Source organism: Uranotaenia lowii, chromosome 1, assembly GCF_029784155.1.
Source record: "Uranotaenia lowii strain MFRU-FL chromosome 1, ASM2978415v1, whole genome shotgun sequence".
In the NCBI taxonomy this organism is placed as follows: domain Eukaryota; kingdom Metazoa; phylum Arthropoda; class Insecta; order Diptera; family Culicidae; genus Uranotaenia; species Uranotaenia lowii.
Window position 1 is genome coordinate 137,464,078 of NC_073691.1, and position 16,820 is coordinate 137,480,897.

The window sequence follows — 16,820 nt, forward strand, 5'->3', positions numbered from 1 at the left end:
GTGAAGGCTGGCCGGATACGCTGGGCGGGACATGTTGCGAGAATGCCGGATGACTGTCCTGCAAAACAGGTATTAGCCACGAATCCGATAGGAACAAGACGAGCAGGGGCGCAACGAGCAAGGTGGTTAGATCAAGTGGAGCGTGATCTGGCGAACGTGGGGTGCCCGAGAAATTGGAGAACGGTTGCCATGGACCGAGTGAATTTTAGGAATTATGTTCGTCAAGTTATGTCGTAAGACGGAATACTATGTAAATAAAATAATCAAAGCGCTTAAGGTTTCAGCTTTTTGACCATCAAAAATCACCTAAAGGGGGGACCGAGGAAAATCGGAAATAATGGAAATTTTAACTTTTATGCCAAATGACATGGAAATTGATGAAATGGTGATATCTCAAAACTAATAAAAATTGACAAAAAACAACTTCCTTGGACTTTTTCGAAAAGCAAGTCTCCAAAAACTGATTCTTGACTATGATTGTTTTATTTTTTAATCTTTCGATTTCAAAAGTGATTCGAATTTATTACTAAGCTTCTCTATTCTTTTCGGACTTAAAAAAAAATCGTGTTCGAGAATGACGGATTCAGATAGTACAATCAATGGCTTTTATCGGCAGGGCCATTGTCAGTTTATCAAGCTCAAAAGGATCACCGTACAACAGCATTTGTCTGGCTCGGGTGTCATTCGAGCACGTGTTGGTATCATAAAGATAATTTGAGATCACTGGCCATCAGTCGGCTGGTCGGTATGTGACGTTACATCGAATTCTTGGAAACTGCGCGATAATTTTTACCGATTCTCAAATGTTTGCCTTATAGGCAGGGATGAAGCATGGTATTTGTCAATATAGTTGATAATCAATGATTGATCGGCAGAAAACTAACATTGACAAAAAAATTAACAAATATCTCCGCTTTTCATTCATAGAAGACTATGACCACGTGGCTATTTTTGGATATATTTTATCTTCATCATGTCAAATCAATTTTAACTTTGCTGGGGATAAACTGCAGTTTGTCCGTATTGAATAAACAACATCACGAAGACAATCTTCGTGGAGATTTGAGAAAAAGTTATCTCAATAAAACTTTAAAAAGATCGCGATATTTCAGTTTTCGTAGATTCTCAAGCTTTAAGTTGTCCACGTGGTATGTGGTCAGCCCCACATTCGAACTCATAGATAAAACGGATTTTTCATATTCCCATAGGTGCCGTTATGAAAAATAAGGTCATTACCATTCTCGGAGTGACCCTGTTTGCTTTTGTCATTTCAACGATTGTCTTGGCGGTGCAGAAAACCGATCTAGAATCCGAAAATAAAGGTCTCCGCACAAGGTTGGACGCTCAGAGCAGACCGACCAGCAGTACGAACGAACCTGAAACTACAACTCAGGTTGGCGAGCAAACGACAACTATTTCGATGGAAACTACAACGACTGCACCTAGACCAACAGAACCAACGACAACAACGGTGGGTCCTGAAGTTGGAATAAACTATAGGCTACCGGGTACCAATATTCCCAAACATTACGACCTCTGGCTTCACCCACACTTAGAAGATGGCACCTTTGAAGGTCGTGTGATGATGGAAGTAGAAACTTTGGAACAGAACAGTGAAATAGTGTTCCACAGCCATCTGCTGGACATTAAAAAGGTCACCCTTAACCATTTGAACGGAAGCTTCGGATATGGGGTAAGAGTTTTTTTCTAAGTTTTATCAATGGTTCATCCAAATCAACTATCTCAACTAATCCATGCAGGGATATACCATTGATGAACAGAGAGATTTTGTAAAAGTACGCGTTCTGGGAAATCTGATGCCGGGCTTCATTACCGAGGTGGAGGTTGAGTTCAGTGGAGTAATGGACGGCAAGATCGTCGGATTGTATTCCAGCACCTACAATGGCGATAATGGCGAACGAGTGTAAGTACTTCATTTTGATATATTATTTGACAAACTCAATGTTCCTTAAAACATGATTGGAATGTTAAAAAATAGATCCTGGAGCTTTCTTCGTAGGGAACAAGAAAGCAAAAAAAAATGTCTTATACACACTCGAAATTTATTCCTGTGATCCAAACGGTTTTATCTTGTTCGAGCAAACGAATAGCTCATATGTTTGTAGTTAAGTTTGAGACAACTCCTCACACTGCAGTTCAATCAAGTCTAAATGATCCCGAACAAACTCTGTGTCTGATCAAGTTAAATATTTGGGTGTCATTCTTGACTCCAAATTAAACTGGTCTGATCACATCGAATTCAGAATCAAAAAAGCATGCATGGCCTTCGGGCAATGCCGACGTGCAATCGGAAAAAACTGGGGACTCAAACCCAAACATATTCACTGGATTTACTCCACAATAGTAAGACCAATTCTGGCCTATGGGTGTCTAGTGTGGTGGCAGAAAGGAGAAGTTGCAACAGTTCGGACTAAACTAAATCACCTTCAAAGAATGTGTCTTTTGGGGATGTCCGGATCGTTCACTACAACTCCTACTGCAGCACTAGAGGCTCTGTTTTCTATCAAACCTCTACACTTGTTCCTAAAACAGGAAGCCTTCTCATGTGCTTTTCGTCTACAGGCAGTTGGTCTCTGGCTGTCAGGAAATATCGAAAGATCATCGAGTCATACAAATGTGTGGCCTGAATTAGTTAGATTAAACAAGTTTAATCTAGCGCCAAACGATTTAACACTCTCGAGTAGTTTTCCCTACATGGGATTCAAAGTCAAATTTCCTTCTCCTCAAGAATGGTTATCAGGTTTCGTAGAGGACCAAATGTCCTCTCATATTGTATTCTATACTGACGGTTCATTATCAAACGGCCGTGCAGGTGCAGGCATTTACTGTCACGAGTTGAACATAGAATATGCTCAACCTCTAGGAAAATATTGTACAGTCTTTCAGGCTGAGCTATATGCTATTATGTATGGAGTGCAAATTGCACTTCAAAAGAAGATTATGTTCAGAACAATTTATTTCTGTTCAGATAGCCAAGCAGCTATCAAATCACTCAGTGCTTCCAGTTCTAGATCAAAACTGGTAATCGCATGCCGGAAAGCAATCGAAGAACTTGCTGAAGGCAATGGATTAAACCTTCTATGGGTACCCGGACATAAGGGAATTTTTGGAAACGAATGCGCCGACGAACTCGCTAGAGCTGGGTCGGAAAAGGAATTTTACGGACCAGAGCCGGCTGTCCCAATATCACCATGTTGGTTCAGAAACCAAATTCAAACTTGGTCCTCTAACCAGCATGAACGATACTGGGAAGAGTTGGACACTTGTCGTCAAACTAAATTATTTTTAGAAAAACCATCTCCAATCATATCGAGTTACTTATTAACTTTAAATAAATCTCATTGCAGCATCTTGATCAGAGCACTCTCCGGTCATTGTAAACTCAACTATCACATGCACAACATTCAGCGTGCTGAATCTCCAGTATGTGGTAGTTGTGAATCAGATGTGGAAGATCCCTTCCATCTTATATGTAACTGTCCCTCATTTGCCAGACTACGTTTTCGTACTCTGGGATCTTACGCTTTAAGCGAATCTGAGTTTAAGAAATTAAACTTAAAAAACATTCTATCATTCCTTACCGAATGTAGAAAAGAGCTTTAATGCTAATAATCCCTAGTGGAAAGGCTTTATGCCATCTTAAATAGATTGAATTTATTTCTTCCTTTTATAGGTTTTTCAGGTTTCTCAGGTAAATGATGAAATCTTGGATAAAAAAAAGGCTAGGCACAATTTTCCCGTATGTTTGGATAACGTGCCGCTATTAAGCCTACCCCCATTCTGATACCTGATACCTGATAAGTTTGAGACAACTCCTCACACTGCAGTTCAATCAAGTCTAAATGATCCCGAACAAACTCTGTTTCGATAACAGTTAAAACAAGAAAGGTTGGTGAAGAGTCAATAATAAAATCTTGAAGTAATTTTAGTGATGGAATACAGTTAATTCTTTATTCACTAGATCAGTAAGGTCCTTACATAGCTACACCCTACACTAGCGATCGCTAGTTTCACCAGTGATCGTCAATACGCGAATTGCCCAACCATGAGTTTCAACAGCTCCTCTTGATTCACAGATTGAGAATTTTGAATAGCATCGTCGACTGTTGAACTTTTCCACAACACCAAAAACTTTTTCCAGACTTTGAAAATTCTCAGATGCAAGCTGACCGCAGCGTATTTAGCTGAATATCGCAAAATAAATTCTGAGCTTTTCCTCTCAACCTCGATCCTCGACAGAAGACGTCATCCGGCTTGGTTCTTACCGTTGCCCAAACAACCTTCCCCAAAGTTCCAGAATGCCCTTCCGCAAGTTTCTTGAGAGTACCCCTTTCAATGTAACCCTTTTTCCACTTCCAGTGGAGTCTGTGTCCATAAGCTATTGAAAAATGCATGTTTCAATGATGGAATAGTGTTAACTATATCAGTAAGGTCCTTACATAGCTACACTCTATACTAGTGATTGCTAGTTTCACCAGCGATCGTCAATACGCGAATTGCCAAATCGTGGGTTTCAACATTATCTTTTTAAAAGACTTACACCGTCTTAGCCCATTGAGTCTTTACAGAATAAACGTGGACAACTTTAGATATTCATTGGACACCCAGCACTGAGATAGGAATCAAACTCATACCTCAGAACTCCTTATTTTTTTATTTCAAGCACTATTTCCGGTAACCACCCCTACAGCAAACATCCCTTCACTGGTTGGTATCACTTAGGGGAAGAGGGGGCATAATGCCCACGTTAAGAAAAAAGCCTTGTTTTAGAGTACATTTGAAAAGATTAACTTTTATTTTCGATTGTGTTTGGAAGTTTGGTTTATTTTTTGTCTAAATCTGATAGTTAGAATAACTGGAAGGTAAAAAAAGGCCACAAATTTAATGACGTTTGAAGAGTAGGTTGAAAATTGGATTTCAGATTCAGTAGGGGCATAATGCGCATATGTGTGTACCCAATCGCGCCGTTTAACGTTAAATAAGTGTTTATTGATTCAAGTGCCTCCGAAAGTGTTTGCCTGGTAAAAAAACTTCTATTCTACTTCACAGATGGAAAAATGTATTGCTACGCGCAGTGCTGCCAGATATACTGAAATTCTTATGAATAGTTAATTAAATCTATATTAAATTTAGAAATTTTAAATATATTCGTTTAAATTCAAGTTATGTTTTCCAATACAACATATAAATATCTTTAAAATTGTTATGATGAAACTGCATATACATTTATACAAATATGAAACATGCTTAGAGATAAACGGGCATGCAGCGTTTTGCCCTACCTAGACATGTTTATTAAAAATAATTCAAAATTACAGAAAAAATAATTGAATAAGAAAATTTTTCGTTTTGTGATGATTTTTAAGACCAATGTTCATCATTGTAACAGATGGCAGGTAATTTTTTTTGACGATAGATGCCGTAATTCCTTACGAAAGTCAAGGCACAAATTGCAAGGAATATGGCTTGAAAAATATTTTTGGATTTTTGCCGGGATTTATTGCATATTTGATGTTATTTTTTTGTACAAAAGGTTTCTACTGTTGATTAGAAGGGAATAACGTACTGAATTCTTTAAAAAAGTGTATATCTAGCTAGATATTGCAGTGGGGCGTTTTGCTCACACTGGGCATTATACCCCCAGTTCCCCTACATGAAAAACCATAAATTAACAAAAATTTTAAGGAGAGCGAAAAAAAAACAAGTACGATGTCAATCTTTCAAGAACTTAGAGATAATTCTTACTAAACTCATCAAAACATTAAATAAAGCACTTTTCAACATATTCGAACGTTTCATTTTCATTTCGAAGAAGAGAAATAATCTAACCAAGCTAGAAAAGTTGCTAGTATTCATGCTTATTTTTTTCTCATAATAGGGTGACAGCCAAATGGGTCATGATGCCGAATTTCTCAGAAATGCATGAAACATCGAGATCTGGTGTTACCGAAAAAAATATTTGGCCAAAAATCGATTTTCTGGGCCGAAAAACCCACCAGTTTTTAAAAATCGACTAAGTCCTACAAAGTCGATTTTTGGGCAAAGTTTTTTTTTCGAGATAACACCAGATCTCTAAGTTTCATCATTCATCATCTCATCATTCGAAATTTTAATTTGTCACTTGGGGATTTTTTTTATTAAAGTCTGTTTCACATAGAATCTGGTCGGATAAAATAGTTTCTCCGCAAAGAAATAACGTACAACAAATGTAAAAATGTAATTTTGTAGGGTTTTTGTTGCACTTTAAGGAAAAAAATACATAAAAATCATTCGTCAGCTTTTCGGATGAATTTTCGAACTTTTTTTGTGATACCACCCATCATTTTCTGCACAGTACTGCTGGTAACCTCATTCGCCTTCTTGTTCCATCAGTTTTCCATTTGAGCGGGTTTTTTCATGGTTCTGCCACATTTCTTCAGTTTGCCCTTAACTATTGCCCAATATTTCTCGATGGGACGAAAATCCGGACAGTTTGGTGGATTGATACTTTTTTCAAAAAAAATCGATCTTGTTCTCCTTATACCACTTAACGACATCCCGGCTGTAGTGGCAGCTTGCCAGGTCCGGCCAGAACTTCACCGGATCTTTGTGGGACCGAATGAATGGCACAACCCTCTTCTGGAGACATTCTTCTTTGTAAAAATTTCGATTCATTGTGTCCCCAGTGATGAAAATCTTAGTCTTCTTCCCACAACTACACAGCAAACATTATTTCCTGTAAAATTACGCAAATGTCCTGTAACAAAAAGGAGCAGGACATTAACCGTTACTTGACAGGTCGAAAAACAAATTATGTGACATTTAATTTTCAGTGTACGACTTTTTTACAGGACATTTGCTGTAATAATAAATTAATCTTCGTTAACTTTCAAGGAAAACAGTTTAAAATTACAGGTTTTGTTAATTACCGGTTGATTTATTTTAAAGGTTGCAGTTTCAGTGATACGTAATAGTCAAAATCTCTTGCCAAATCATCAACTTATGAGCAAATTTATCTAAACCTGAATCTACCCGCAACATTCCTTTTACGCTTCGCAAGGTAAAATTTGTTACCGGGTATTTGTCCAAAATCCATTTTGACGTAAGTTTCGTCGCCCATCAAAATGCATCCGTTGTACTTGGTCAATACTTTCTTGTACAACTTCCTTGCCCTGGTTTTGGCAACCATGTTTTGTTTCAGCGTCTCGTTGGGTTGTACTGTGGTTCGTCTTGAACTTTTTCGCCAAATTACGCAAGGAAATTCCAGTATTAAAGGGTGATACGGTCAAAATGTGGTCAATCTCAACTTGACGTATTTCTTTCAATTTTGCATTTAAAAAACCTGAACACCCCTCATTTTGAAGATGTGTGTGTGTAGAATGTTGTTCCATTTTTGATTTTGGAATTCACTCTTCAGTTGTCAAAATGCCGTCCAAGGAAAAAAACAGCGTATCAAAATTTTGCTCGCGCATCGCGAAAATCCGAGCTACTCGCACGCAAAGCTGGCAAAATCGCTAAAAGTTGCCAAATCAACCGTTACAAATGTAATTAAAGTGTTCGGGGAACGTTTGTCGACAGCCAGGAAGTCTGGATCGGGGGGAAATCGAAATCCGGAAGCCGCTGAGACGACAAAGAGATATGCTGGTAGTTTCAAGCGAAACCCTAACCTCTCTCTCCGAGATGCCGCAAATAAGCTGGGTGTATCGTTTACAACCGTGCATCGAGCCAAAAAACGAGCCGGACTATCGACTTACAAGAAGGTAGTGACTCCAAATCGCGATGATAAACAAAATACGACGGGCAAAGCGCAATCCCGGAGGCTGTACACGACGATGCTGACGAAGTTTGACTGCGTGGTAATGGACGACGAAACCTACGTCAAAGCCGACTACAAGCAGCTTCCGGGACAGGAGTGTTATACTGCAAAAGAAAGGGGAAAGGTAGCAGATATTTTCAAGCACATGAAACTGTCAAAGTTCGCGAAGAAATATCCGGTTAGGCAAGCCATCTGTACCTGTGGCTTGAAAAGCAGCATTTTCATAGCTTCCGGGACTGTCAACCAAGAAATTTACGTGAAAGAGTGTTTGAATAAACGTCTGCTGCCTTTCCCGAAGAAACACGGTTGTTCCGTACTGTTTTGGCCGGATTTGACATCTTACCATTACGGTAAAAAGGCCATGGAGTGGTACGCCGCCAACAACGTGCAGGTGGTTCTCAAGGACAAGAACCCTCTCAACACGCCAGAGCTCCGCCCAATTGAGAAATACTGGGCTATTGTCGAGCGGAACCTAAAGAAGACCAAAAAAACTGCTCAGGGCGAGCAGCAGTTCAAGGCAAACTGGCTTTCTGCGGCGAAGAAGGTGGCCAAGGTGGCTGTACAAAATCTGATGGCAGGGGTTAAGCGTAAAGCCCGGCAATTCGGATTTGGAAAAGCGGAAGCCTATCTGAATATTTTTCCTGAATTTTATACTAATTAAACTTGAAAAAGAAATTTAATTTGATTTTTAAAATAAACGAATTTACCTATTTACACGCGTTTTCCCTTGACCAAATTTTGACCGTATCACGCTTTATATCGATCATGAATGGTAAATGTTGAACTTGAGTTAGACGCTCAGTTTAGCCACACGTTGCAAATCTGGGAATTTTCCCTCTTTTCTTTCTCGCTCCCAAAATTTCTTTGGGCCCGGCTAGTAAAACTACCAAAATGAGCGTGGCGGCGAACGTGTTAATTCAGTTGACTTTATCGAGTTGCTTCTAGTTTGCTCCTAGATTCTACGACATAAAACGCTCATCGTGCCTCAAATGGTTTTGAATATACAGCTCCAGGGGGGTTGTTATCATGCCCCTATAGTGACTGATTTTCAGCTTTCGCAAAAAAAAAATATTTATTTTTAAACGTTTTAATCTACTTTTTGAAGTTTCATTCAATGATGTAGCTCACATATTGTGGCTGATTTCTATGGATATACAAGCGTCCTCCTGGTCATGGTGGTCATCATGCTCTATCTTCTATATATGTATATGTATACCTTAAAAAATAATATTCGCACATTTCCGAGATATTTGTTTTAAAACAACAGAACAACCTATTCTTGAGTTTCTAATTGACCCAATTTCGTATTAAAAAGCAAAGCTACTGTCGAATAAACGTTTATGAATTCAACAAATAACTTTCGTATTAATAGTCCAAACAAACATAAACCCGAAGGGGCGCCTATATTTTTTGATAACCTGAAAAGCCATTATCATTCTTTAGCAAAACTGCCACTGTGATTTTAATTTGCACTCCTGAGGTGACTTAATCGTCACTGTCATGTAAACTAAATTTCTGTTACGATCAACCTCAACCTTATCCAGCACTGGAAGTCTACTACTCTACTGACTTACATTACTTCATCAATCGAGTCTATACCAGCAGCAATGGCAAGGGGAATGCTATGGGGAGCGAGCAGTAGTGAATTGCATAGCTATTTTTAAACCAGCATCGCTCGCACCTGACAATTCCCTTCACCCCATGCTGCTGCAGAAACTTCACAAGCTTCCCATGATTCCTCACCTGCGGCCAGCACCTTATCTGTTCACCCTAGCTGTTACTAATCCATTCAGCGCGCGCCGCACCATCCCTTTCTATGTTGTAGCTTCCACTCCGGTTGAGTCATTGGTGAATGGCCGCCACAGATAACAGACATGATTGAAACCTTTATTTATGCATTCAATTGCTCAATGGGTTTTCAGGATTCCTCAAGTTCAATTTACTTGTATGAAAAAGAGACTAAGATGTTTGTAACTATTCAAAAAAGTATTGAACATCAATATAAAATTCAATTCCCAAAAGTCGTTTGACCGTTATCTATGACTGTTTATGTTTAGAGTTCTGTTCATACGAACAAGTCTCACTTTTTTTTCTAAACTGTTCACATCGGCCTGATATGCTCTAGGCTGAGCCATCGCGAAATCTCTTTGACTTTAACATGATCATTAACTGTGTTGGCTTATCTGAACAAGATACTTAGGTAAAGATACCTGAAAAGATTAATACGAACTGAATGAATACTGTCGGTCGATGTCAGCAGATTGATCTTTGAGTACTAACCACCACTATAGGATTCTTTGTACGCGACATTATGCTTCGTGTCGAGATATAGTAGATACTGCTTCTGATCAGCAGAGTTTCCACTCTCACTATCTTGAGCGACAAACCACGTCCAATAGCGGAAGATTCGAGTGACACAGTTCAGACCGATTAGCAGTTTATGAGTGGAGTCCACAGAAATTGCAGCATGCCGCGAGGCTTTGTCGCGCGGCTTACGCAATCTGTATGAGTAATCTCGTTTACGGATCGTAACTTGTTTTAACAATTACAGCATAACGACTTGTGCTAATCAAGTAAAGCAAAAAAGGTTGAAGGATTAGCAGTGACATTTCGAACGTCACTTAGGCAGTCAAAATGTTAACTTTGAAATGTCTCATAACCAAAACTTTTCGGGCTAAATTTTTTTTAACAGCCTGCCTATTTGGAGTTTGCTGAAAATCAATCTTTTAACTTCCCTCGAAATGATTGCTGCCTTTTTTAATTCCACGTAACGTTTCGTATTGTTATTTTGTTTATTTTATTTGAAAGTGATTAGAAGCTTCTTCAACCGAGACAAATAGGGATATTGAGGGGAATATGCACCTGCTAAGGATAATAACCGAGTATGTGGAATACAGACTCTATTTGTTTTTGGCAACATGTCCGAACATTTTGTGTTGCCAAAATCGAATGTTGCCAAAATCGAACAGTTTTTTTCTAATTTTTTTGCTATTATTTTTACAAGATAACTACCTATTTATATTATTATAAACGTTATTTTTGTCAATTTCCGACCATTTGAGGTAATTTTTTTTAAATTATTTTTTCCTATACTTTTGATGCATTTTGCAGTGTTCTTGTTTGGTTTATAATTTTTTCTTTTTTGTCTTAGTCGCAGATTTTGTCATTCTTCATCATTTTTCAGTTGTTTTTTGTCATCTTTAGTCATTTGTTTGTATTTGTTTTTAAATTTTTTGATTTTTTCATCCTTTTGTCATATTTTAGTACTTCACAATTGTTTAAAAACAGTTGTCTTTTTTTGATATATTTTATCCTTTTTGTCAGAACGTGAAAACGTATTTTCGGTGTTTGTCTAAATTATAATTGTCCTGTTGTAGCGAAAACTAAAAGGTGATGTTATTTCTAAAAAAAATCGATTTTGGTACATGTGCCAAAATCGAATGTTGCCAAAAACGAACGGGGTCTGTAAAAATGTTTAACGAATGCTGGTAAAACCTAACTGCTGCTAATGTAATTTATCAGAATTTTACTGCCCCACCAGCCTCAAACATTACTCTGAAGAGGTATAGCCTTTTCAAACCTTAAAAGGCACAAACAATTACTCGCAACGAAGTTGTCAGTTGAGCGTTTTATAGTCAAGAAAACACAATTGAACTGAGTAAAATACCCTTGAAATGATTATTTAACCTCGTATTTTTCCTTATCTTTCTTATTTTTCAAACATATGTATCTTCCAATCATAACCAATGCTGTTGTTTTTTTTGTTGAGAACGTAAACTGTGAAAATGTTATATTTTTTGATAAAAAATATGAAAAGGGATGAAAGTTACGATTATTTACAATTCCTATTTGCAACACTATTTAACCAAGAAAAAAAAAACTTTGATGACAAAATAATGCGCCTGAACTCTGAATCATTTGATATATCGTTTGTTTGTACTCAATGAACCAAAATTGTTAAGAACAATTTACTAACCAATACTCGGCGAATATCGTGACATATCGCTGGAATGTGTCAATTGAGTGTTGAAACTTGACCGTTTATGTTCGATGGATCCTCATCAAAAATTTATCTTAAAATCAGATGCTACATTTTTTCTATATTTTACAATGTTAGCTTCGAGTGCAACGCTGTTAAATTAAAAACTGATCATTTTAAAGTTTTCATTTAGAATTAATCAAGCATTGTAAGCTTTGATATATTACCAATTGAATATAAATCATCAGTTTTTATCACTGGTTGTATTCGGTTGAGAATGAATTGATCAACCTTCTCTCGCTCAACGCCTTACTCGGAAGCAAAGGTTGATTTGAGGCAGTTAAAACGACAAAACCAATGATGTATACGCTCTCAACATGGCCCGCCTTCACGAAGCAAAATACATTCGAGGCAGCGAATCCAAAAAACCAAACGAATGGCTCTTACTCATCTCCTGTTACAAGCAGCGTTGCCACATTTAAATCTGTATTTTCGAGCCAAAAAATCTTTTTAATCTGTATAAAATCTCAAAAATCTGTATTGAAATCTGTATCAAAAATTTTCATTTCGGATACATACGCTGAACTACGGTGACCTTTTTATAATGCGTAGCGCACTCATTTGGACTACGCTGCTCATTACTGCGGGCAACTATTTGTGCGACATGTCAAACCAGTGTCAAACCTGATATTTTGTATACGCGAACCATTTTTGGTTTATCTTTGTCCGAATATATGTAACGGACAAAATACATGTCCGCTATGTGTGAAAAATAAGGTCATGCAAAGTTTTAGGTCGATATATTCCGTTAAAAATAACGATCTGTGTACTTCTGGGATTTAACCATCAGTTGGAATTTGAACATTGTGACAATTGTCTGTACCATTAAAAGTTACATTTCCTATAATGCAATGACCAAGTTTGGTATATGATTCTTAAACACAGGTTTTAAAACTTTCTTCAACCCTTTGCATGTTGTTTTGCATTGTTACGGTTCTGAACTGAACTAATCTGGAAGTTTTTTCTCATTTGCAAGCGTGATAATTGATGGATCATTGAATCATCAAAGTAGATTATTATTGATTGACTCGAAGTATAATCAAAATAGCTTGGAAAATCTCTGATTTTCTGAAAATCTGTATGAAATCTGTATAAATTTCCAATTATCTGTAATCTGTATATACAGATTCTGTGTTACAAAGTTTCCAAAAAATCTGTATACTTACAGAAAAATCTGTATATGTGGTAACGCTGGTTACAAGCTTGATGGAACCGAATTCAAAAGACACAGCAAACCCGAGTCTCCTCGTTTGTGCCTGGATCGAATACCCGAGGTTTTTCTGCTATTGCTATTATTGCACATTAACCGCACGCCTACAGCCAGGTTTTTCGTTTCTTTTCCCTCCCCCCTCCTTGCTCCATGCGTTGCGGGCCTATGCATTGCAATAAGTTCGGTTGTTGTCGTTGTTGCCTCAACCTTTGCGGCGAGGTTGAAGATGTTCTCCTCAACGACAGCTATCGGCTTGAGTCCATCAAATTCAATAACGTAAATGAGTATATGTGCCTCGTCTTCTTCATGCATCATGTAGCAACCGAACGTTGAGAGAGTTCGTTCGGGGCAGCAAACGAATAATGTCTCTCAGAGCAGATCCTCCTCATAGGGGGAGGTTTGAATGAATGTATATGTATCGTCTCCTGTATTGCTATGCGAGGCCTCAAAGCGTGTATTTTGAGAGCCTCTGATGAGAAAATTGGTGAGGATTTCAATCACTGGTTTTATATTCATGCAACTAAACAATTAAAAACAAATTCGTTATAGAAAAATATTAATTTTTTTTTGGGGAATGAATTATGATTGTGAAATTATTTTGAAATTCCGTTTGTTGATCGTGGTCAATCCCGAATTAAAAATGAATCTTTACAAATAAAAATGTAGTTTTCAGGCTGTAAGTAAATAATGACTTACATTTTGAATCCGTGCCGTGACCAGACTTGTATACCATCGACATTTTCTCTGACAGTCGCACAGCCTGCTTTTATCAGTGTCATTGTTCGTGCCATCAAACGAATGCGACCAAACACTTGCCGAACAGTCGACTACCATCAAACGAAACGACATTCATTCTTCTTTGTGTGATTGTCGAACGAAGTTTCGTGTCTTGGTACACGAGAGCGATAATTTGATGGTCAAACGACCATAATTCCCGACAGTTTACGACATCGTCTATCTCTTTCACGCAGCAGAACTTACAGACTTAATAAGCAAATGCAATCTTTTCTATTCACTCCCTCCTGTTGAAAAAAAAAATCGCCACTCTGCAGCGCCGGGTGATGTTTGGATGTGTTGGTCGAACAATGTGGAAGGTTATTTACGCAAGAGGGATGAAAGTCAAACGACTAACCACAACAAAGATCAAAATTTCATTTGACATTTTTTTGCTCTCCGATCAAACGATTGCGCTCTCCATGATTGTCACGAACGATGTGTTGTGAATGTCTCCGAAAAAAATCAAACGATGGTGACCACTTACAAGCCTGGCCGTGACTGTAATAAAAATTAAAGTTGTGTTGATTATAGCATTTGTTTAACCCACTATTTCAACCCCATTTAACTAACACATTTTGAACCTGGAATAGTTTGTGACATTTTCAACCAACCCAAAAAACAACAACGGTTTCTTGTTAACCCTCATCCGAAATGTCAATTTTACACTCTTGATTTAAACCGCTATATCTCTTTTGTATTTCAACCGATTTTTACAATATTTCTTGTTTCAGAAACCTTGTAATGTTACTCAAATAAGTTTTTCAAACAAAAATCAGCTACAACACTTAAGGTTTCCGTTATTCAGAGTCTAAGAAAACAAAACCAAAAAAAATTTGCTTTGGAAAAAGTGATGTGGAAGATGACGAAGCGCGTGATCAGGTGATGCCCGATCAACCGATGAATGTGCCGGTTGAGAATCAAGGAACGATTCTTCAACATCAGCATCATCAACGTACACAGCCCTCACTTTGGAAGTACCGGTGACGACAAAAAAAATTCTACGCGCAGCTGGAACGTGAATAAGACCACTACCCAAAACATGATATCAAGATCGTCATCGGGGATTTGAACGCTTAGGTCGGCCAGCAGGAGGAATTCAAACCGACAATGGGAAGACTTCTAGATTCCACCCATTTCAGGCACTATCTGGTGAAGGTGAAGAAGAGCCCCAAACTCTCCGAGTTGAACAACATACGAAACCGACACGCCCGCCTCGGTTAAAAATCACACAACTGAAGCAACCTGAGGTCGCAGCAGACTACGCGCAATCGCTCGAAGCAGGGCTTCCGGTAGAGGGCGAGCTTGACGAAGCCCCTCTCGAGGACTGTTGAGATACCAACAAGACAGACATCAACAGCGCTGCAGAGGACGTCATCGGGCGTGTGGAACGAACGCGACGGAACTACTAAATAGTTCGATGAAGAGTGTAGGAGTGTGATGGACGAAGAAAAAGCCGCGGGGGCGGCAGAAATGCAAACAGGCACCCGTCGGGACGTGGAAAATCACCGACAGCGGAAGAGGTCCAGCGAGTCCTAATTTTCCAGGAGAAAAACCCCACCTGAAAGAGGAGGAGCTCGAGGAGCAGGAGCAGCTGTATCGTTCCCATGAAACACGAAATTTCTATCAAAAATTCAACGCATCCCAAATAAACAAATAAACAAAAGCTTCGTGCCGCAAGCCGAAATGTGCCGGGACAAGGACGGAGGCATCGTGACCAGGCTTGGCAAAAGTCATCGTCATGAGGCGTGAAGCTGTGACTGTGAAGCCTCTTGGTCCGTCAAACTCAATTGACTGTTCCTTAACGACCAGTCACTTCGTTTGCCAGTCATTCATTCCCCAATCATTTGAAGCTAAAAGAATGACCTAGTCAAGCAATCGCATTCAAACGACCGGTGACGAAAAAGAAACGCATTTATTATTATTGTTGCTCCTGCCAGCAAGCCGAAGACGACCGAAGACGGAAAAGAAAAAAAAATTATTACTATTGTTGCTTCTGCCAGCAAGCCCGTTTTCGGTTTTTTATTGCTATTGTTGCTCTCTGCCAGCAAATCGTTCAATTAGTTGTACCTGCCGTCAGCAGCCGATCGAAGTGTGAAGAGATTTGTCAGTCACTCTCAGGAGAAATTTTGACCTTGTGTAGGAGCTTCGTCAGTCGATGATGAAGAAATGTTGATTGTTGTCGTGCTTTATCCGTCATGCGAGTAGTGAGGCTCCGTCAATTGAGAACAGTGCCAGTCGTTTGATGAAACAAAACTAGTCGAGTCAAGCGTGACGGGCGAAATTTACCATCACTGATCGTGACTATCGTGAGGTTATAAAAAGGTGTAAGCAGCACTTCGATGAACACCTGAACGGCGCACATGCAGGAGACCAAGACGGTGGGGGAAGGTACATCGCCGGCGTATCCAACGACGAAGAGAAGCCACTCCCAACAATGAATGAAGTTAAAGAAGCCATTCGTCAGCTGAATAGCAATAGCTTGAAAGGACGGCATCGCAGCTGAACTTATCAAAATGGGCCCGGAAATGTTGGCCGATTGCCTCCACCGGTTGAGGGTCTGGATTTGGGATACAGAAAAGCTACCGGATGAGTGGAAGGAGGGGGTAAAAAGCCCCATCAAATTGGACTGTGAGAACTACCGAGCGATCACTGTCCTCAATACCGCCTACAAAGTGTTATCCCGAATCCTACTTCGCCGCTTAACGCTACAAGCAAACAGATTCGTCAGGCCAGCTTCATGGAGGGACAGTCCACGTGGGACCAGATATTCACATTACGACAAATCCTCCAAAAATGCTGTGAATTACAAGTCCCTACGCACTATCTATTCATCAACTTCTTCTCTACGGGCACGAGACGTGGATATTGCTCGTGAAGGACCTGCGCACACTCGGTGTATTCGAGTGTTAAGAAGGTGGTGAAGGATGGACGGATACGCTGGGCAGGACATGTTGCGAGAATGCCGGACGACTGTCCTG

The 16,820-nt window shown here is 39.2% G+C and overlaps 1 protein-coding gene across 1 annotated transcript in view; it reads left to right on the forward strand.

The window, feature by feature from the left end:
• Nucleotides 1-16,820, forward strand: part of LOC129740247 (glutamyl aminopeptidase-like) — a 65,714-nt gene that overhangs the window by 10,242 nt on the left and 38,652 nt on the right. Inside the window, exons 2-3 of the mRNA XM_055731856.1 lie at nt 1,209-1,693; nt 1,761-1,924. Coding sequence (XP_055587831.1) covers nt 1,209-1,693; nt 1,761-1,924 — 649 coding nt within the window. The remainder of the gene's footprint in view (nt 1-1,208; nt 1,694-1,760; nt 1,925-16,820) is intronic.